We start from the raw sequence: 23,388 nt of genomic DNA on the forward strand, positions 1-23,388 counted from the left end.
TGTAACACACTGTGGTTTTTATCTGTATCAGCAACTCCTTGCTGTTGGTACAGATTCTCCTGCATTAAAAATCTTACGTAACAAATGTAGTCTGTTTAGCAGTTATTCTGCTTGGTAACAATACTATATCATGCCAACATGTCCTATTAGTGTTAAGGAGGTATGGGGTAGAAACTTAACTTGAATGCCTGAATCTGAATTTTATTAATAATGTTTGATGATTTTCACAGTATTTAACTGATAGTACCCACTCCCTATCCCAGGATAGAGGAGAGTTGGGTCACAGGCTGTACATAAACTGCTAATTTGTTTGAAGTTTGAATTACTTTTCATGGGAAGGGGGTAGTGATAGGAAATGACCAGATGATCCACTTTTGAGACATACCAGGTATTACTGAAGCATTTGAGAAGCCTCATGGATTACACCATGAATTGCGAGACCTACCAGTCAAGTTTAGATACCCAGGTAATGGTCTTACACAAAGCAGCAGAGTGCATGGCAGTTTGTAGTATGTGTCTTTTAAAGCCTGTTCAGTATTTTCCAGCTTGAGGACCACTTAGGTTAATAGCTCTCATCTTCTCTGCAGATCAACAACATATTTTGAAAATATTTCAGATAATTGCATAGAAAGGAAATGAGATATAGATACACTTTGAAACTAGCAAATTATTTTCCTTGATACAACACTTCTCTTTTCCTCCAATTGTATATATTTATGAACAGTGTTCATGGAATCTTATTGCCATGGTACTAAGAATGACTTCTGTGGATTTCCTCTTACACCCTGGAGGAGGGGGGCTTTCATTTCAGGTATGGCTATAGCATAGCAGCATCAAGCCCATTAAAATAATCTATTTAAAAGTTTTCATCTAAGTTACTTATTTAAAATGTGCATCTCTCAATAATCAGTTGTACAGTATAATTGGAAATCAGAAGTTCTGACAGCCGAAATATTTTAAAACAACACTCTTTTCAAAGGGGAAAGATAGTAATGTCGAATAATTTAAGCTCTTTTGTTCAAACCAGTCATTGGTCAGACCAGCAGCTAATGAGTCTCTGGCACTAGTGTTATAGCTTAGCAGATGGTTCTGAACTAATACTCTGGGGCGATGCTAAGAGAGAAGATGGGGTTCTGTTTCCGGATGTGTTGAATAGCTTTCTTAGAACAATTTTACTTTGATTAAAATTAATGGTTTTAAAGCTAAATGTCTAAAAGGAGTAAACAACTCTGCTGCTTGTTCTGCTTGTTTTTGGAAAATAGTATTAACCACCTGAGGTGATCTGGGGGATTGGAGTGAAGGTTTTACCCTACTTTAGTTTCATTGATGCACATTGTGGAAGATGTAGAGAACATCTTGACATGGAAAAGAATGAATAAGTTAACGTTCATTGTACAGTGCTTTCCTAAATTTCTTTGGTTATCATGTTCTTATATTCTGGAGAAGAAAAATGTCTTAAATAATAAATTGATGACTAGGTAGATCTTAAAACTACTAAGGGAAACACAGAATATAGTTAGCCATCTGTGCTCATGGTTTGTTAGATTTGAAATCTAAGTTAACCTTAATGGTGCTGTCCACCATCCAAAGACCTGTACACCATGTACAGCCCTTATGTCGTCCTGCCTTCTAGAGCTTGCTTGCTTGATTTTGCTTTTGTATATTTAATAAAAACTGTCTCAAATGTTTCCTTGTGTAGTTTGTGGATAACAGTTGAGTTTGTGTTGATTCTATTTCAGCAACTAACTGGCTTGTGTATGACCAGGATTCTAGCTGGTCTCTCTGTCTCCCCTCCCCCATTGTTTTGAGGGCTGTCCTACAGATTAACCAGAGAAAATGCTTTTCCAAGAATGTTGGAATTACATGTTATTAAACTTAATTGGGTAATTATATTTGAGTAGTGACATCCCATGTTTCTTTGTTATGGGATAATTGATGTTTTTCCTTATACCTAGTATTAAAATAGTTCAGTCAAGCATTTTAAATGCGGAACGCTTAACAAGCACTTGTAGTGGAAATTGAGACGCGTGCACTTTGAAAATTCAGTTGATTATTAAAGGATTTGATTAGTCCATGCCAATACTTATCTTCCATTTTCTTAAGTATTCATGAGTAAGCTATATGTTTATATTGGGAGAAAGCTAATATAAGATTTGGTAATGTCAATTTCAATGTTTAAAGTTTAATGGAATATTGTGATTTTTAAACTGTATTTGGTTATAATACCAAAATCATGAGGAAGGTCAGTCTATTATTACAGCCTGTACTTTAAAAAAAATAAATAACTTTCTAGCTATAACTTTTGGCATTTATTACCTTGGGTAAGAAATCCCTAGGGATATGCAATTCTCCCACCTTCCTTCATAGTCTTATAAAACCTTAAGTTCTAGAAACACTGTGTATATAAAAGTATTAAAACATTGATTTTATATTACAGTACATGCTGGCTCTCTGGTCTGAAGTTCCCAAACAGCACCAGTAATTGTTTTATTCTCTAATGAAATTAAAGTAGTCCATCAGAGAAAGAAGAATGACAGAGTAAGACTTTGGGTAATTATATGATTATTTAAAATTAAGGGTTGATGTAGTGAAATTTGCTTTGTCTTGTGTGGAAGTGCCTCTGACTGTTGGTCACGTTTGTGGCTACCAGTAGCCAAGAGAGCCATGGCACTCTGCAGCAGTGAAACCACTGAGGTCTCTTAACTTTGACTCACTGTATGATCCTTGTCTACAAATGACTACTTTTGGTAGCTCAACATGGAATTTAAAGACAAAAAGACATGTTCAGTAGCATAGAGTGAAGTGAAGGAGTGAGAGAACTGGAGACTTAATCTGCAGATAAGTGCTTTTATAAAATAAATGTGGAGGAGGGATTAAATTCATTCTGTGTAGTTCCTAGGGTGAAAAAATGAATGCTGTAAAAACAGAGCAGCTGTCTGAACCAATTGGAAGATTCCAGCAAATGCTGGATAAACACCTGTTGGGATGATCTGGTATTGGGAGGGAGGTGATGAGGTGATTCAAAGGATCCCTCACAATTCTGTATGTCTATGAAGTAGAGAAAACAGTGGGAGAAATTTTCAGAGGAATAGAGGGTAAGAGTTATTTAAATAATTTTAGCATGGCTACTCATACCAATTTTCATATGTATTACTATGTCATATGCTACCCAGTAGTTACTGATGATATGAGGTAAGAGTGTGGTAAAAAATAAAAATATATTTTTCCATATGCTTTTTTCAGCATTGCCTCCAGGTAAAATATATCAGAGCAGCTAGTGCATTTTTAAAAGGAATGTTGTATACCAGTTTTTCTATCTCCTATAAGAGATGAAAGAGACACAATGAAATTTGTCAATAAAAGCTTTAAGAATATCTGCACATATACATCTACATTCATTTCATTACATTTGATAACAATAGTAGTTTCATTTCAATACGAATGTTAGAGAACTCAAATTTCTGCCATGGTCATATATATATGCTATTTGAAATTCTTTTATCTAGATACAGATCTTGATAGTGAATCTCTCGATGATAGGTGTGCAGCTAGTTTGTCCCGGAACTCATGAAGATAATTATATTGCTGAAAAAAGTAAAGATATATTGAAATACATTGTAGAAAGCTGATTACCAGAGTAGTCATACTAGTCGGAATCGGGAATCAAAAAAATACTTGATAAAAACAGTTCTACATCCTTTTGTGTAAGGAGGTATTTCTATCTTGAGGAAGTTTTATCTTTCAATAAAGCTACATATAGTGTGAAAAACTTGTTTTAAAAATCTCTAAAAATCAGGAGGTAGCATGAAATAACGGCAGTGTTTCATAAATCTTTAAAATCCTTTCTCCCTTTACTGGCAGGAGGAAGTAAGATTAAAAACACACGAAGATATGCTTTTCGCTAACGCATTTTCCCCTGGGGAGTAAGTACAGGGGAGAGGGCACTTTCTGCAGCAGTTAACAGCAGCGTATTCAAGAAAATCTATTTCTTAATTTACAGAGCCTTAGTTTTCTGCTTTTGGTGATGATAAAATCCATTTGGAACAATTTTCATAGTAGATAATATTAAAATATTAAAATAAAATCACTGATCTTAACAGATAAGCAAAATAAAATCTTTAAATAATTCATTTGGAGTTTTAATAGCTGCCCAGAGGATATTCTCACTCTGCCAAAAATCTCATTTTGTATTACTGTTCAGAAATTGAAATTGCATACTGCTAACTTACATCAGCACAGAGATGGAAAAAGCACGTTTGCCCCAGAATGCTGAGGTGATAATTAATATGGGCTTAATTCTCTCTACGATTAAAGATGTAAAACATGCATATACATATGTTTGACCATGTATTTTGTTTTGTGTCAAAGAGACACTTGGGAACATGTTGATAATAAAGATAATAAAGGGAGCTGCTTCTCTGTTTTCAGAACCTGCTCCTCAGACTTCGTCCTAAAGTTGAGACTGGGTAATTGGGAAAGGAAGGCAAGTTAGCTTTACAGATCTACAAATCAATAATATCCTTGGGGCTTTGCCACTGCAGTGTTTTGGTGTTAAATAGAAAGTTAATGTGAAAGATGTCACTTAGGTTATCCACAGCAAAGGGTAATTAGCATGGTTTTACGTTTTTTTTCTATTATAGTTATTCATCTATCTTTTTTTTTTTTTTCGTCTATCTTTGTTAAATGTTTTGGTGATACAGTAATAGGATCTTCATGAGATCTTTTTGGTCAAAAATATACCCAGGAAACTACCAAGTTTATAGTAACTGCCTCATTTTTTCCAGGTGAGAGGATCCATTCCCAGAACAGAATGGGCAAAAACTGAACAGTAGTGGATCTTGAAAGAGTAAACTGGAAAGTTCAAATTTTTCATTATTTTGTTTGAAAAACTGAACTTTTTCAGACATCCAGGTTATATTTAAATGTAAATTTTTAAAAAGTCAAAATATAAACAGGTGATACATGAATAATAAAGTGCTTTGGATTTTCATTACCCTTTTGGTGAGGTGTTACACTGTGACGGTCTGCCCCTGACCACAGCCTCACGAGAACGGTCACCCTCCTTACCTTTATGGTCTGTATTGCTCCAGAGCCTCTCAGGTCCCTCAGGCTGTCGATGGCTTGCTGCGGTGATATTGTGTCAGACAGGTATAGGAGGAGACAAGCGGCTACTAAATAGAACACGAGACAAAAATTGTGTACTACGTGTAATATATATTCTTATAGTATATTATAAATTAATGATATGCTTATACTTCAGACTTCTGTTTGTGCAGAAGACTGAGTTTGGGAAATGAATTAAAAGACTGAGGACTTCTAGTATGTGTTTTTGACAAATTATGATTTTAAATGACTGTGGTTGGATTAAAATTTAACACTGGCTTCATTCTTTTTAAACAGCTTTATTGAGTTATTATAATTCACATCCCATACAATTCATTCATTTAAAGTGCACAATTTAGTGGATTTTAGTGTATTCGCAGTTAAATGCAGCCACCACCACAGTCAGTTTTAGAACATTTTCATCACCTCAGAAAGAAACCCTGTATACTTTTGTTATCATCCCTCTATCACCCATCACCCCTCCCCTAAGCAACCACTAATTTACTTTGTCTTTATGGATTTGCCTGTTCTAGACATTTCATGTACATGGAATCATACGTGGTCTTTCACGACTAGCTTCTTTCACTTAGCATAATGTGTTCAAGATTCGTACATATTGTGGCACATATCAGTACTTCATTCCTTTTTATGGGTGAATAATATTCCATTGTATGGCTATACATTTTGTTTATCCATTTGTCAGCTGATGGACATTTAGGTTGTTTCCATTTTTTGGCTATTATGAATAATGTGGCTATGAGTGTTAGTGCACAGGTTTTGTCTGCACCTGTTTTCATTTCTTTGGGGTATATGCCTAGGAGTGAAATTGCTGGGTCGTATGGTCACTCTGTGTTTAACTGTTTGAGGAAGCACTGCCTGGCTGTTTTCCAAAGCAGCTGCACCTTTTTCACTCCCACCAGCAGTGTATTTAGGTTCCAGTTTCTCTACATCCTCTCCAAAGCTTGTTCTCCATTTTTTGGATAACAGCCATCCTAATGGGTGTTAGGTGGTATCTGACTGTGGTTTTGATTTGCACTTCTCTGAGGACTAAGATGTTGAGCACTTTTCCATGCGCTTATTGGTCATTTGTATATTTTGTTTGGAGAAATGTCTATTCATATCCTTTGCCCATTTTTAAATTTTTTAATTGTCTTTTTACTATTGAGTTGTAAGAGTTCTTTATATAGTCTGGGTAAGTCCTTTATCAGATATATGGTTTTGCAAATATTTTTTTTCCCATTCTGTGGGTTGTCTTTTCATTTTGATAATGTCTTTGAAACACAAAACTTTGTAATTTTGATATTGTCCAACACTAAAAGGAATAACTGTTACTCCCACTGTGGTATTTCATTAGCTGTTTCCCCCCCAATACATTTTTTAAAAGTTTATATATAACCTTGTTTTTATGCTTATATTACCCATGGATATTATTTAGAAGTTACTGTCAATATCTTAACACCTGCAAAGGGAGAACATTAGAAAACAAAACAAAACACAAGAATGCAGGTGCTAAGACCTGTAAATTATGTTTTATAGAATCCTCCAAAACAATGCTGAAAATACCTCTGACTCCCACCCAGGCTTTCTCGGGAACACCAAATTTAGGGCTTTAAATAATCCTTTGGGTCTTAGCAGATATATATTGTGTTTCGTCTCATTTTCATACAAAGTGAGCATATGGCCCAGAAACACGAGTTTTCGTACTTCGAGGTAAAAAAACAACAACTGAATAATAGAAATGTATTTCTTACCAAGACAGGATCTCCCAAGTCCTCCATAACAGCTGAAAGGGAAGTACAGTTTTGAAGTTTGTACATTTTCATTCCATCCCAACAATTACAACCGGAGACTTGCTCTTTCTGCCTTCTATTTCTACTCTAATGCCTAGCACAGTGCCTTGTACCCAGAGATTAATAAATATTTTTGAATAAATCAATCAAGAGCAAAGTGTGCTTATTTGTTTGTTGGGAGGTATTCCGTACACCTATAAGGGACAAAGAAGGCAGGGCCTTTTTATTGACCTCTTTAAACATCTGAGGAGTGGAACGTGTTACTAAACTGATAGAAATCAGACTACTTTTACCAACTGCCACTTAATTTTTCTCTAAACAAAACCTTAGTGGTTATGGGACAGGTCCGTATGATAATTCTTCATTCATCTAGAAAGAGTAAAGAGGCAGTGTATCCTAGAGGTTTAAAGCCTGGGCTCTGGAGCCCCACCGCCTGGGGTTGAATCCTGAATCTGTCACTTATTAGATGTGTGAACCTAAGTTATTTAACCTCTCTGGGCCTCAGCCTTTTCACCTATAAGATGGGGCCGGCAACAGTACCTATGTCACAGTGAGGGCTGAAAGAGAGAACATTTGTAAAGCTCACAACAGAGCTTGGCACAGAGTAAGAGGTAAATGAACGTTAGCTGCTATTACGTAGCATTGTGAAGAAATGAGCAGTTCTGTATAACTGGATTTTCTAGAAAAACAAGGACTGATTCTTAAGCAATAAAACCATTCACTTTAATCAGTTTCAAAGATCCTAAAAAAGTGCATTCCATACTTCCTAACTTTCTCAGAGGGTGTACTGATCCTAATTTAGTGCTGACAACTCATCATGAGCATCAGTTACTGTGGTGTATTTGTAGATGGATATGTAGATACATGTCTTGTGATAGGATGTGAAACAGAGGACCAAACAGGTACTGACCCCTGTATAACTGATGAACTTGCTTTCTACAAAGTGTCCCAGCTGTAGGCCTGTTTCAGAGATGAGGCTCTACTGTATAAAGGTAGAGAGAGGTAGAGCATTTTAGTGGCTTTCTGCGAGATTAAAATGTACCACTTTTGGTACTTCCCTGGTGGCGCAGTGGTTGAGAATCCACCTGCCAATGCAGGGGACGCAGGTTCGAGCCCTGGCCCGGGAAGATCCCACATGGCGTGGAGCAACTAAGCCTGTGCAGCACAACTACTGAGCCTGCGCTCTAGAGCCCGCGAGCCACAACTACTGAAGCCTGCGCGCTTAGAGCTCGTGCTCCGCAACAATAGAAGCCACCGCAATGAGAAGCCCCGCACCGCAACGAAGAGTAGCCCCCGCTCACCAAAACTAGAGAAACCCCACGCACAGCAATGAAGACCCAACGCAGCCAAAAAAAGAAAAGAAAAAAGAAAAAGATTACTTTATATCTTGCTAGCTTTATCTTTACTCCCGTTTGATTGATTCCTACTCATCCTTCAAAACCTAGCTCAAATTTCAACTTCTGAAATGCCTCTGTGCCCCCATAGAAACCACTGCCATCCTGTGTACTGCCTCGTATACACCTGTTTTGAGTATTATTACACTTACATGATAGTGGTGTTGGCTGTGGGTTCCTTGAGAGTGGCGACTGTGTCTAGAGTGTGTGTTTTATATTCACAATGTTTCATACACAGTAGGTGCTATGGGTTGAACTGTGCCCCCCGCAAAAGACATGTTGTACCTAATTTCTGGTACTATGCATGTGACCTTATTTGAAAATAGGGTCTTTGCAGATATAATCAAGTTAAGATGAGGTCATTAGGGTGGGTCCTAATCCAATATGACTGGTGTCCTTATAATAGGAAACACCATATGAAAACACAGACGCACAGGGAGAATCATGTGATGACAGAGGCAGAGGGGAGTGATGCAGCCATGAGCCAAAGAATGCCACGGATTGCCGGCCACCACCAGAAGCTAGGAAAAAGTGAGGAAGGACTCTATCCACGGTTTCTGACTGAAGATAGCCCTGCTGACACCTTGATTTTGGACTTCTAGCCACTAGAACTGGGTGGGAATAAACTTCTGTTTTTTAAGCGACCCGGTCTGTGGTCCTTTGTTACAACAGCCGCAGGAAATGATGTAACAAAATAGGCGAGCAGTGTTCACTGACTTTATAAAGGAACAAAAATGTCCAGGGAGGACAGACAACAGAACAGGGAAAAAAATGTACCAGACCCTGTTTCTGAGGGATAAACTCTAGAGCTGTTTAGCAGTGTGGGCACCCAAAGATAGTAGAAAGGATAGAAAATCATCTTTGTCCAAACAAACATTAGTCGCTGTAGGGACACCTTTGAAAGCTCTCGGACAATGAAAATTTCCAGTCATCAGATGCTTTATTTTATGGGAGCCTGAAGCATTTGACAGATGCAAGACTGCCCATCCACCTTTCCATTCTGTTTGTATTCAAACACCAGAGCATTTGGTTTGCTAGAATTTGCTAGAGTAGATTTTGTTAAGCTTTTCTAAACTGAGCTAGTTTGATCTCTGGTAATCTTTCAGTAGAGGCTGCTTTCAAAGATGCGTTTGAAAAAAAATCTCAGAATTGGTTTGAAAATGGGTTCAAAACCTGTAAAGTGTTTTTCACTGGCTCCATCTAACCACCTAATGCTATTTTACTTAGAGTTATCAGAAAATGTAGCACAGGCAACTATTTATTCTAAAATTTTGCTTCTACCATTAGTATTAGATGAGAGATGATGTGTTTCTATAACGTTTGGAAACTGTAGGATGTAGGATGGCTTCTAGTTCTTTTTCCCCTACTTTGCAGGTGATAGTTCTCTATATCAGAGTTTAGTTTGGTCACAAACAGATATGCGTCCCCTTGTACTGGTTGGTTTGCTTTCAGAACATGAGCTACTGGCATGAAGCCCTGGGGCTCTTGGTCTAAGGAGAGAGAAGCTGGCTGGGCTTGCCCTTCTCCAAGGTGCCTGAGACTACTGAGTTATTTGGTATAGTCTGTATACTTTCTAGCTCAAAGCAATGACCTTAGAGCTTTTGAGGTATTACACTACTTAATGCTCTATCTTGCTCCAGAAAGGATTAAGATTAGGATGCAAAAAAACAAACAAAGAAACATCCCCTAAATCGAAAAAACAAAAAAAAACCCAATAAGCACAAAGACCTATGTTTAGTAAATGATGAGTTCTCTTTGCTCTTCACAAATACCTCCTCACATATTAGAATAAGTCTATAGTTTTCTCCTTGTGGCTGGCTCCCCTCTGCTCTGTGGGTCTCACTTCTGGTATAACTAATGTTCCTTTCCACGGTACCACTTAGCGTCTTTCCAATGCTACTGTCTACTGCTGATTGTCACTTTCTTCTTCCTTTCTCCAAGCTACTTTTTTCTTTTCTTCCCATTTTTTTCCCCTTAATCCATTTTCTTTTGTTTTAAACTTTCATACCAGCAGCTTATTTACAGCCACTGACAAACGATGAGAGTCCCTCTTTCATTCAGGTAGCAAATTCATATCATCAAATACAATTTTCAAGTCCTGTTTTTAGGATTGCTCATTGCTTAGGGGTAATTCCTTTGCTAATTTTTTAAAAATGGACTTTCTTGCTGTTGGAAGAAACTAAACAACTGAAAGGCCGACCAGTAGGTATGGTGTTACATAACAGGAATGATGCCCTCACCTTTTTGGGAAGGAGAGGGTCCCAAAATCATGAGTAAAGGTCTAAGACAAAAGGAAAGAAAGCAAAAAAAAAAAGCCTGTTACCCTATCCTAAACATTTCCTAATCTACTCATCTATTGTCCTTACTCTTCAAAAGTAATAATGGCAAATATCTGAGTGCTTGCTCTGTGCCAGGCAAGGTGCTAGTACTTTTCATGTTTTATCTCCTTTTGATCCTTGCAACAAACTATAAGGTAGGTAATAACTGCATACGGATGCAATAATTTGAGAAATCATTTTGACTGGGACATTTTTCATGTAATATATGGAGAAAAGGAAAACATACTGTATTAAGGTTTTTCGGTTATTTTTAAGGCAGATTTCAAGCTCCTCCATTATGTCACAGCAGCTGGCTATGTCAGGAGTCCCTCCATCTGGAATCGGATGATGATGAGTGATAATTCCATACTGATGGTACAGGCCCACAAGGTTTGGAACTCTATATTTTGACAGTTCCCCTCTGGTGCAGAAAACAAATATGTCTTGTATACCATAGCTCTTTAGTTCTTCTGCCAATAGACCAAGATACACAAGGACACACATGGACAAAACATTACAAATTTAAATACAGTCGGGAGGGAAAATATGGAGTTAAGTTCCTTAAGCCAAACAAACTAAGTAAATAACAAGTGATAACCTTTGAAGTGCTCATTGATAATCTAAAACAATACTGATCTGTCTTCAAACTAGGGTAAGAACCAAGTCACTAAGCACAAAATAGTAATTAGAAACATCTGAACCAAAAGGTTATTAAAATGAAACCTGACTTTATAAGTCAAAATGTTTTTTTACTGGATTGTAAGACATCCATTATATTGCTGTTTTGAAAAAAAAATTTTTTTACAATAAACACTGCTTTAAAATAAATTGTAAAAACACCTAATATTTCAAAATAAGAAGGAATGATAGCACATTTTTTCCCATTTTCTTCTCACCAAATCAATGGTGTTTGCTGTGTACAAGTCTCTGTTATTTTGTTTTAGCCTAAGCACATTTTTTCCCATTTTCTTCTCACCAAATCAATGGTGTTTGCTGTGTACAAGTCTCTGTTATTTTGTTTTAGCCTAAGCACTGTATATAAAATCTCCAGCATAGCCATGGTGCCAGAGCTCTTGTATCCTCACCTATATTTGCACTGTACCACACCATCATGTATTTAATTTTAGGGACTAGGTTTCTAGGAAATAAAGCATTAGCTGTATGAAAATTATGTGACTTAGCGAATTTCAGTATAATGATACGAACCAAGGGAGAGTACTGCAGGCCATTCTGTTCACTGGAGCTTCCTTAGGGCAATATTCACTACAGAGCATTTGGTTCATAATGAATAATTCTGACTCATCTGGTTCCCCTTTTTCTCTCCCCACCCACTAAATCCTAGGACATTTAGCTCTTTAAGTACAAAGTACTTTTTATCATGAAACTCTAAACCTGTACTTGAAATATGGCTAGTCCAAATTGAGATGTATTGTAAATGTAAAATACGTATCTGATTTCAAAGACCAAGTACCAAAAAACTCCTATCTCAATAATTTGTTTTATACTTAAAACCCACTGAAACGATACTATTTAGCCTATACGAGGTTAAATCAAGTATATTACTAAAATTAATTTTACCCGTTTTTACTTTTTTAATGTGGCCCCTAGAAAATGTCAAAAGTACATATATGGCCTCTATTTGTGGCTCCCAATATGTTTCTGTTGGACAGTGCTCCTCTAGATAATACTATTAAGCTTTTGTACTTGTAAAAGGGTTTAACTTGTAGTTGACATCCGTAACCATTTTTAAGAGAGTAGGTAAATTTCCTATTTGCCTCTTGCACGCATTGAATAATTTCTATTATACAGTAGATTTCAACTTTCCCAGAAAGGACTCTGAGGATGGACACAGGAAGTGCTGCCAGGAGAGTCTAGGTCTCCCCCTTCAGACACTGTCATCTGTTTTGTATATTGGATTCCATTTAAGATTTCATTGGAAGAAAAAAAGGTTTGGTAAAAAATTGGAAACTCCTTTTACAGAAGAGACTAAATGAATAGGGCTTTCCAAAATGTGCAAGACGGGTTCTTGAACCAATGATTTCAATGATATTTTGCTTATAACTGAATGTTCTCCAAATGGAAATTTCCTACCATGGTGGGTATCTCTAGAGCAGAAAATCTTTACAAATACTGCAAGGGTCAACTAATCTATTAGTCTTTTCTGGTAGGTAAATTAAAGAAAGTATATTAGCAAATTGATATTCTAGGATAACTAGGACAGAATTTTAAGATTTATAAAATCTATAGTGGTCAGAATCAAACAATATATACATTTTTGTATTGGTTTATTATAAGGACATTGGTAGGACTATCAGGCTTGAGATATTCCAGGCCAACCAGAATAAAATATTTTGGAAGTCTAAATTTGTTAGTATCGTACAATATACAAATTCCAAATTGGGACAGATTATCGGGATATTTGTAGGATTATTAGACTTGAGGCTAAGAGCATCCTTGGGCATGTAGAGATCAGACCCTATTCCATCTTTTCCACCTAGACACTGGTTCTGTAAATTTTCTATGTGGGATGGACAATTTCAATACTACCTCTGGGTTCCCAGCTCAGGCTTAATTTCCAGTATCACAGTCAAGTCTGCAAAGAACAGTATGTTCAAAGATCTGGGCAGTGCAATATCAGCTTTCTATTTACATACTTTTCCCCCTCCAACTTATACATTATAACTCAAATGCAGTTTTTATGTACAGAACTACAAAAATCAGTGAAAAGCAACACTATGTTTAGTAAATGATGAGTCTTCTTTGCCCTTCACAAATACCTATTCACATATTAGAATAAGTCTATAGCTTGAAACTTTATGAAATACCAAACATTTTTTTGGAAAATTCAGGAGAGACTACAGTTTGTTCTTTTTGACAAAGATTTTTAGTATTATTTTTTAAGAACCTATTAAGATGGTTCTGTCATATTACACCTACCTGTATCTTTTTGGATATTTCTTCTAACACCTTTAAATTTACAACCTGTAATAGTAACAAGGCAAGTGCAAGAGTCAGTTTCTGGTCATAAATAACAAGTATATTAAACACATATATAGCTACTGTAGAAAGTCATTACACATGATCATTTATATGCTTCAATTCCATTCTGAATGGGAATTTAAATTTCTTATATTCTTAGGAATATAATTCCAGGGATTCATAGATCCCAGCTGAAGGAACTCTTAATCCAAGGATTCTTTATTCTGTGTCCTTTCTGTAACAGGTAGCTGGCTGTAGTCCTTAGCCTCACATTGTACCCCTGTGTTACATTTTAAAAGATAGGTAAATCAGAAATGTAGAACTGTGAATGTGGATGTGGAAGGGTTGAAGAGTGGGTCTACGTTCCTTTCTCTGTAGCCCACCAAGAGGGTTTCCAGAACTGAGTTCCTATGCTGATAGTCTGTGAAATTCTCTTACTGCTCAGTACAGAGAATTATATAAAAAATAATTTCGAATACATCAATAGTGTCACCTACCTGGAAGAGCACATAAACCAAGAAATTGAGAACAGTTCACTCGTGACAGGGGTAGCCTGAAAGGAATAAAACTTTGTCAAGTTTAGTTCAATTTAAAGTTATAGATGGACATTTATACAAACGTGTGCGTCTGCCACTAAATGAAGGTGTTTTAAAGTTTTACAGCAGCCACAAAACAAAAATTCATAGTTAAATATCAATGTATTGGTCACAAAAAGGCTTAGAAAGACTAGGAGTTTTAAAATAGGAACTTATCATTTGCTTTGTTGCAATTTAAGTCTTAAAAGTGGCAAGCTAATTTAAACTAACTTAAAGATAGTAATGCCTAGGTTGCTTACAGCTAGTATAAAGTGTACTTAAGTTATCCTGTGGTTTGTTACCTGAGATACTTTGTGTTAGTAACCTTAGGAAATAAGCTGGAAAATGACCATCTGGCGATTTCATCTTCAGCATTCATTCAAAATTACTATTTTAAGATTTCTTTATAGGACTTCCTTAAACAGATACAATTTCATAGAATAAAAACCACTGGCTACCTATTCTTTGTTGTAATGGATTTTGGTTAAAATGAAATAATTTCAAGAAATCCTATTCCCAGTTTGCAGTGCCTGGGGACAAAGCGGGCAGAGGCTCACCTTGTCTGCAAAACAGAAGATGAATTTAGAGGAAAATATGGGGCATTGTATAAATACCACCTGACTTTGAAAATTAGATGAGTTTTTGCGTTTGAAGGCGGCTTAGAAGGGGAAATGAAAGTTAATTGCTATTTGATGGCAGAACAAAAGAACTATAGGGACAACACTTTTTTTCTCTTCCTACAGCAGGGTCAGTGCTTAAAGAGAGAGATTATTACACTTACAGCGATTGTAGAGAATCTGCTGTAACCGTAAGTCACTGCCAAAATTCAGAAGTTGATTTTATATAAAAACATTTGTTTTTGTTATTGTATCTATGGTGATGTGGCTTTCATCTTAAACAGGGTCTGCTGATAGATGCATTATTGTGGCAAGTAGTTCTAGGACTGGAATAAATGATAACATAGGATATCTCATCCTATGTTTGGTACACTATTCTTTTGTTGTAAAAGAATAAGAAGGTTTTGGTACTAAATGGGAGCTCATTCAAATCTTAACTCCTTGTTTCTACTATGGTTTTCTCAATGTATAAGGAAGGAACTCCCACCACTCCCCTTACCCCCCCCCAAAAAGCTTTATTCTACCATAGATAAGAAAGATAAGAATTATATAATCAGCAGAGGAGAATCATTTTCAATATGCAGACTAAATTCTACAAAGATTATTATGTACACATCAAATATTTTAGCTCGTCATTGATCAGAAAGGTTAACATACCATGATATCTGAATTGGAGTCTGTTCGTCTTCAATAGGCTCTTCGTCTGATGAGTCAAACTCACTTGTTTGCACTGAACTAGGCTTCAAAAGAAATCAGTTATGTTAAATAACTTTAAAGAATATTTACATACAGTTTTAGTATAGCTGATCCTTGCTTAATGACAAACTGATGCATATTTGCAATTTACTCAAACCTGGAATATCAGAGAGATCAGCGATATCAATAATAAGCTATTGCTGTTTACTGTCCTATTAATAATTACAGCCCCATGTAGTGGAAAGAGTGTTGGATTGGGAACCAAGAAACCTGTCTTCTGGTCCTGGCTCTGCCACTTACTGTATAAACTTGGACAAGTGATGTCAGTTTCTACTGGATCTCAGTTTTCCAAAACTATAAAGTGAGATTTATTCATTCATTCATTCACAAACATTTCTTGGACACCTTCATTTGCCAAGCTCTGGAGATGCAAAGATCCATAAAATAAACAGCCTGCCTTCAGTATAATTGGAGAGACAATGTGTAAATAGATTCAAAAAAGTTAGAAGTGCTAAAATGGCACTATGCCCTTCAGAGCAGACAAGGGAGTGACTGACTGCTTAGGGAGCTGGAGAAAGCTTCACAGAGGAGAGATCCGTTAGTTGGGTTTTGATGGATGAGCAGGAGGTTTTTAAGCAGATAGAGAAGTTAAGGCAATTAAGGCAAAAAGAGAAAGGGCTTTGTACAGTATATTCCCTTGGTGTCCGTGGTGGGTGGGGGGGATTGGTTGGTTCCAGGACCTCTCCCCCCACCGCGGGTTCCAAAATTCCCAGATGCTCAACTCCCTTACATAAAACGGACCAACATGGGACAGTTGGTCCTCTGCATCCATGGACACCGAGAGCTGACTGTATCCAGGAACTGTGACATCAGAGCAGAGAAGAGGAAGCTAAAGAAGTAGTTTTCTCTACCCCATTTCTCAATAAATAACCCCCAAACAGCCTAGCAATTTGGTTGGTGGGTGGGTGGGAGTACAGGTGGAATAACATGTCCCTAACTTTGTGAATCACTGGACTAGAGAGACTGAGATGAACTTTGTGTGCTGATCTAAGGAGTTGAAAATCACGTGGGAAGCATTTCTACATGGAAGATGTGTTATAGGACCAATAAAAAAACACACCTTTCTTCTACTTCCCAGTTGGAACCAACTGAGGAATGAGACACTGGAGAGGCAAATGGAGATCAATATATCAGTTTTATTACTGACTGTCAGGTGGAGGATGGAGGATGTGGCTTTAAAGCTGAGGTCAAGTGGGCTTGTCAATTCTTCACTCCAGAATTGGACTTATCCACCCAGGCACAGGCAGTGATAGACAACCCGTGGCTCCCCTGTGGCAGAGAGCACCCCAGATAGTACTCTCTGCAAAGAGAAGGGAAGGAACACAGCTACTTGTGTTCAGTTCCTCCCAAACTCAGGGATCAGATCACTCACTCTTCCCCTTCTGGGGACAAGTGTAGAAAAGAGGCCAGGAGTGAAGGAGAGCTGATGTCCCTCCACATGGAAATATGGGGATTAGCAAGTGTAACTGCCTAATGTCTTTTCTAGCTCTGAAGCTATATTCTATTCTATAATGGTCTTATTTGTAACTACCAGATCACTTTACAGAGCCAATTTAGGCCATGGATTTGAGTTGCTTTGGATCTATCCGTATTATTATTATTAACTCAACTCAAATGGAGCCCCTTCAACAGGTTGTTAGCTCTGTTGGTAGGTGATGTGAGTCAGGTGGGGCTTCAGATCCTTAAGCCTGTTTTTTCTTTCTTTAAGGCAGTTTTGATGATTCAAGAGTTTCAGTTTGCGTGGCCCATTCACTCAGGCTCTCCCAGCCAGCTTTACAAATCCTAACAGAGTTGGATGTTTCCGCTTCCCCAAGCCCAGAGATTCTTAACTCCAGGGAAAGGGACGCAGTGCCAGGTGGCCCCGTGGAATGGTGGCCGTGGTGACACACCCACAAGCTGGAGGGGTGTTAATCATCTTCCAGGAAGTTTTCCCCGTCCGCGGAGAGCACTGCTCCCCAGGGGGCCCAGGGCATCCCAGGATATGCTTTGGGGCTGGGGTATCAGGCTGAATGATGCACGGAGACACTTAAGCTCTCTATGCCTCAGTTCCTTCGTAAAACGGGGCTCAGCCCTCTCTGGCAGGGCTGTCGTGAGGCTTAGGAGACCCTGCATGCGACAGCTCACAGCCCACAACAGGCGCACAGCGAATGTCTGTCTTCCCCTCGCCCGCCTCCGACCCTATTCCTTCGCTGCCATCCTTCTTGCAGGTTCCGGGAAGCGCCACCTCCCCTTCCCTGGACGGTTACTGCGCGAGTCGTGTTGCGACCAGGCTGGGGCTGTCCCCGGGCTCAATAAGTCGCATCGGGGCCGCTCCCATCCCTGCGTCTCGGTTCCTCCAATCCCCGTCCCCACTCACCGGCTTCATAGCTGGCCGCCAGACAACCAGACCGGCCTCCTCCTACCTCGGGCAGCACCAGCGTTTCAACCTCCGCCCCGCGCCCTCTGCCCCTCAGCTCAGCTCACTGGTTCATCCTTCTGCGAGGTGGGGCGAGGCTTCTTCTTGGAACCAATCGGACACTCCCCCTGTTTCTTACTCCGCCCCCGGTGCCCAGGCTCGACCTCTAACCGCTCATTGGTTCCTACGGGGCCTTTGAAACACGCGCCGGAGGAGGACCCTGCTGAGTGTTGATTGGCTGGGAGGGAGTCCTCCTCCCCCCGGTTGGGAGCGGGGTGGGGCGGGGAGAGGGGCGGAGCGATATCGTCTAAAGGTCGCCACAACGCTGTGGGGATGTTGGAAAGCGGTACTTTCTCGAGGCAGGATCCGAAGTGGTACCAGGGTAGGGAATTTTGTTTGTTCTTTTAAATTATTTTTTAAGGGCATGATGGGAAGCATTGACCTGGAGCATCTTGTGAAAACACACCACATCCTGTAGACTTTATAATTGTGGTCATATCTAGTCATATAAATATTATGGGAACCGCCAAAAATCCAGAATATAAGCATACCTTATCAAACATAGTATGTTTGATATCTTATATTCCTTACCATTTCAGGATATATACAGGTTGGGATGTAGATCAACCTTCCTGTTAACAAAATATCAATGAAATAGTATGTTATGAAGAGGAGATAAAGTCTCCAGATGGTTTTAAGTGCCAGTTTCTAAGTAATTGGCTATTATCTTAAAAAAATATGTTTGATTATTCTCTCCCCCATTCTCCAGTCCCCATTTAGTTGGCCATGGGGAAGAAGGTCACCTGGAGCAATATTACCTGCTGATCTGACAAAAATATGCAGAGCTTTCAGCTCCCTGACTCATGTTGTGGAAACCAGTGGGTAGAGAGCTAATGGGAAGAATTCTTTAGCAAAGAAGATAGCACAGTTTGACTTAGAGACTGTATTAGTCAGGGTTCTCCAGAGAAAAGAACCAATAGGATATGTACATGAAGAGATTTATTTTAAGCTTGGCAAGTCAAAAGCTGATGGGGAGACTAGGTGGGGCTGGAGACTCAGGAAAAAGTTGTAGTTGGAGTTCAAAGGCAATCTGCTCTAGAGCCAGGAATACCTGATATTGCAGGTGAAGTCCAAAGGCCATCTGCTCCAAAATGCCCGCTTGCCTTTTTGTTCAGGCCTTCAATTGATTCAATCAGGACCACCCATATTATAGAGGGGAGTCTGCTTTCCTCAAAGTCCACCAACTGAAATGTTAATCTCATCCAAAAACACCCTCACAGAAACATCTAGAATACATTTTGAGCAAATATCTGGGCACCATAGCCCAGCTAAGTTTGCACATAAAATTAGCCATCAGACAGGTCCAATCATCATTGAACTTGATTCATTAATTTATTCAGAAAATATTTATGAGCATCATCTGTGTCCTAGGTACTATTCAAGGTTCAAGGAATATCTGAGTGAACTAAACAAAGTCCCTGCCTTTATGGGGCTCACATGCTGCTGGGGGGGACTGTCAGGTAGTGATATGTGCTGTGAAGAAAAATGAAAACAAGTGGAGTCTGATGAGGATGCTATTCTAGATAGAAGTCAGGGAAGGCATCTTTGAGCTGTCACTTGAGAAACACCCAAATGAAGAGAGAGAGTGAACCATTTGAATAGTTAGAGGAAGAGTTTTCAGTCTGCCTGAAGAGTAAGGAGGTGCAAAGCCCCTGGGGTGGGAATGTGCTAGGTGTGTTCAAGGAACAGCAGAGAGGCCAGTATGGGAGAAGCTGATTGAGTGAGGCTGAGAGAGGTAGGCAATGAAGCAGGGCCTTGTGGGAGGCTTAAGAGCCTCTTTTCTGAAGCATTGAGAGAGGCTCCAAGGAAAGACTGGAAAATTAATTAATTAATTTTTGGCTGCATTGGGTCTTCGTTGCTGTGCACGGGCTTCTCATTGCGGTGGCTTCTCTTGTTGCGGAGCACGGGCTCTAGGCACGCAGGCTTCAGTAGTTGTGGCAGGAGGGCTCAGTAGTTGTGGCTCGCGGGCCCTAGAGTGCAGGCTCAGTAGTTGGGGTGCAGGGGTTTGGTTGCTCCGCAGCATGTGGGATCTTCCGGACCAGGGCTTGAACCCGTGTCCCCTGCATTGGCAGGAGGATTCTTAACCACTGCGCCACCAGGGAAGTCCCCTGATTGTTTAAGTATTATCTGTGGCTACTTTTGCGTTACGGTGGTAGAGTTGAGTAGTTGCAGCAGGGACTGTATGGACTGCAAAACCTAAAATATTTACTCTCTGGTCCTTTACAGAAAAAGTTTGCCCACCCCTGTGATATAGTCTGTGAGAGAAATGTATATTTCTTCTAGTAACATGATTTTAACTCTGTTTCTTGCAAAGGAAGAATCCTGGCCTTATTATGCTAAAACATTCTCCTCTGCTTGGCTTGGTCCCTTCATTCTGGGGGTCCCACATAAACTGACAAGGGCTATGGCTGAACTATCTGGTTAAATGGCATCATAGTAACCTAGTTTCTCTCTAATCCCCAAGATTCTCCCTGGAGAGGAGTGGGGGCTGAAGTTCAGCCTGCCACACCTGTAGTCTTCAGTTAATTTTTTGGTGTGTGACTCACGGCTGTTAACAGAAATGTGTGTGGTCAAAACAATGTGGAGGATTTATCCAAACCATCAGAGGGAAAAGTGTTAACATATGTTCACAGACAGATGAGTATCTTTAGAAATGCTCAAAGAGAAACGAAACATGATTGCCATCAGAGGTTGTACTTGGATGTATGTTTTACAAATAGATCCATATTTTAAAAATATTTTAATATGAATGCTAATGGATTTGACATGTGTGTTAGGGAGAGAACACTGGAATCTTAGAGTTGACTGCAACTTGGAGAGATCATACCTCCCCATTCGTGACATGCCAAGTTTAAAAATTTCTCTTGTGCTGACCATCGGTTACAGTATATAACATCTGCAGTAGGCATATGTTGTTTTCCAATTGCTTCTTCCTTTGGTGAGTTGCTCCTGTCTCATTTCATGCAGTCTTGTTGGGCATGTGACTGGGACTGATCCATAAATGTACCCTATTCCTCTGGTCACAGTTAATGGTCCAGGGAATGCATGTGACCCCAACTGGAGCATCCTTCCTTGTCTTGGGTGCTTTGGTTGCTGGTATCCTTATTTTCTTCTTTACCTTCCTAAGGTCTCTGTTTTACCCCAGAATGATGATGAGTTCTAATTTGCACTGGATAACTGGAGTAGATTGTAAAATATATTTAAAATATTATTTAAATTTTAAAATGCTATTGTATTTTATAGTGGGAATGGATGTAACAACTTCGCTCATTCCACAGACTCTTCTGTCCTGTGACTTTGTCATGCTCTGTCACGAGGTGGAGTATAATACTCCTCTTAAATATGCGCTGGCCTTAGTGACTAGTTTGACTGAGAATATCCCAAAGTGATCAATGATAAGCTTGATAAAATTGCATCCTCATGTATCCAGCACCCAGATGAAGTAATGGAACATTACCAGCCCCCGGAAGTCTCCTTCGTCCACTAGCCACCCCAGAGGTTAGCTCTGGTTTGATTTCTGAAACCATTGCTTAATTCTGCTTGCTTACAAGTTGTATATAAATGGTATCTTTGGTGTCTGGCTTCTGTTGCCCACTTCGTGAGATTCATTCATGCTGTTGTGTGGGGTTGTACTTGTTCATTCTCATGGCAGTATTCTGTCGTATGAATGTGCTATAATTTATTCATCTCATCTACTGTTGATAGGCACTGGGTTAGTTTCCAGGGCTGGGCTATTATGAATAGTGCTGCTAAAAATATCCTTGTCCACATCTTTTGGTAAACATATGTACATAATGCTGTTGAGTATATACTAGGAGTGGAAGTGCATATGTTCATCCTTCGTCCGTACGGCCAGTTTTCCAGAGAGGTGGTACCAATTCACACTCCCACGGGCTGTGTTAGAATTCTAGGTCAACGTTTTGCCCAACATTTAGTATTGCCTGTCTTTTTCATTTTAGCCATTCAGTGGGTGCTAATTTCAAATTGTCAAGAGACTAACACTAATCATTTGGATATCAGAGAGAATCAGTAGATGCCATTCTTTAAGAGGTAGCAAAATTTCCGTAATTTTTAGGAATTTTTGGAAAATGTTTTTGTACTATGTTATCATGTGTAAATATTTTATGCATTATTTTATAAATGTCCATATCACTGCAGTGTCTATATTTTGAGGGTACATGCCTACTTTAGACCGTAAAACTACTGATATGAACAGAGTGGCCCCCAATTTAGGAAGCTTCCCAGATTTAGGCCTCATCAGTGAGCGCCTCGCACTGTGGTGGGAGAAATATTATTTAAGTTTCCCAGGCATCCCCAGCTTGGGGCTAAAATTAAAGTCACAATAACCATCCTTTATGAAATAATATTTCTTTGGTTCCTAGTCTGTCTACTCTATGAAATTGCAGCCCCTGTTTATTCCTCATGCTAGTTCAGTGCATACTCATGGATGACATCCATATGCTCAGAAAGGCAAGGGCAAGGCACCCGCTGTCTTTGGCTCTCCTGCTCTCCCTTGCTTGTCGGGTCACTGCCCAAACCTGGGGCAGCAACCATGCTGACACCCGCCAAAGGTGCTGGGACCACCGCCGACCACTGACGTCCCACCCATCTGCAGTGCCAACTGCACCTTCTCTGTCGCTGCTGAAATTGCTGGCACAGGATTTTGCTAACACTTGCATCTTCGATGTCCCCTGGAGATTTTAATGAAATAGCTCTTTTTAGTTTCACTGGCTGTTTACAGCCATGGAACTTGGGTCGCAGGATGTTGGGGGTGGCCAACACTGGGCAGTACTGAGAATTGTCCCTCCCCTCTGGCTCTGTCTTGATGTCATGGAACCCAATTTGTGTACTTTGACTTTCTCTTCCTTTAGGGTGAGTTTCTTCCCAGGAGAACTCTGGCCTCTTCTGGGAAACAATCCTGACAAGATTATCTCACCCTCTGCTAGCTGTGCTCAAGTATGTCTGAGTCCCGAGTGCTTAGTCTCAAGCTGGGGTGACCTCATGTCCGGTTTAAACCTTAGTCCTGGTTTATGACTGTTGGTTGCCCTAGCGTAATTATTAACAGCTCTCTCTTTTACTTTCCAAAGTGTCCAGGGTGGGGTAGTAAATTATATGGACATTCTCTCTTCAGCCATCTTTAGGAAAGTTTTCCAGAGGTAAAACAGAATCAACAGCACATTTTAGAACAGTCAAGAAATAGAATATATAGGAAAGGGTTTTGAACCCCGAAGGCTGGGTGTGGCGTTGCAGCTACGGCCTCATTTGCTGCCCCTGCTTTTCCTCCCAGCCCCACGGCTGGCAGCCACTTGGCTCCACCTACAGCCTGGTTTCTGCTCTGGTTTTAGATGGTTTCTTCTTTTCACAGGGAGATAGAAGGAGAAAGAGTAAAAGGCTCTGATAC

At 39.5% G+C, this 23,388-nt stretch overlaps 1 protein-coding gene across 2 annotated transcripts; it reads right to left on the reverse strand.

Annotated features, from left to right (window-relative positions):
* Positions 1–104: 104 nt before the first annotated feature.
* CDKN3 (cyclin dependent kinase inhibitor 3) lies at positions 105–17,941 on the reverse strand. Of its 2 annotated transcripts, XM_079912570.1 has the most exons (8): positions 17,889–17,941; positions 15,434–15,516; positions 14,082–14,137; positions 13,543–13,587; positions 10,853–11,075; positions 6,855–6,886; positions 5,068–5,171; positions 105–3,585 (listed from the first exon to the last, which is right to left on the reverse strand). In XM_079912570.1, the coding sequence occupies exons 1-8, from the start codon at positions 17,895–17,897 to the stop codon at positions 3,499–3,501; spliced, it is 639 nt and encodes a 212-aa protein (XP_079768696.1). In that variant the 5' UTR covers positions 17,898–17,941; the 3' UTR covers positions 105–3,498. The 2 variants fall into 2 exon arrangements, with proteins under 2 accessions (XP_079768696.1, XP_079768695.1); XM_079912569.1 differs by lacking the exons at positions 105–3,585; positions 5,068–5,171 and having other exon boundaries at positions 5,533–6,886.
* Between the last annotated feature and the right edge of the window lie 5,447 nt (positions 17,942–23,388).

This window comes from Stenella coeruleoalba (genome assembly GCF_951394435.1).
Source record: "Stenella coeruleoalba genome assembly, chromosome: 2".
Lineage (NCBI taxonomy): Eukaryota > Metazoa > Chordata > Mammalia > Artiodactyla > Delphinidae > Stenella > Stenella coeruleoalba.

Excerpts from the sequence above, each read along its gene's own strand:
- CDKN3 (XM_079912569.1), bottom strand. Across the intron at positions 14,138-15,433 it reads ACTCCAATTCAGATATCATG|GCTACCCCTGTCACGAGTGA; the intron begins GTATGTTAACCT and ends TATTCCTTTCAG. Across the intron at positions 11,076-13,542 it reads AAATATCCAAAAAGATACAG|AAGAACTAAAGAGCTATGGT; the intron begins GTAGGTGTAATA and ends GTCTATTGGCAG.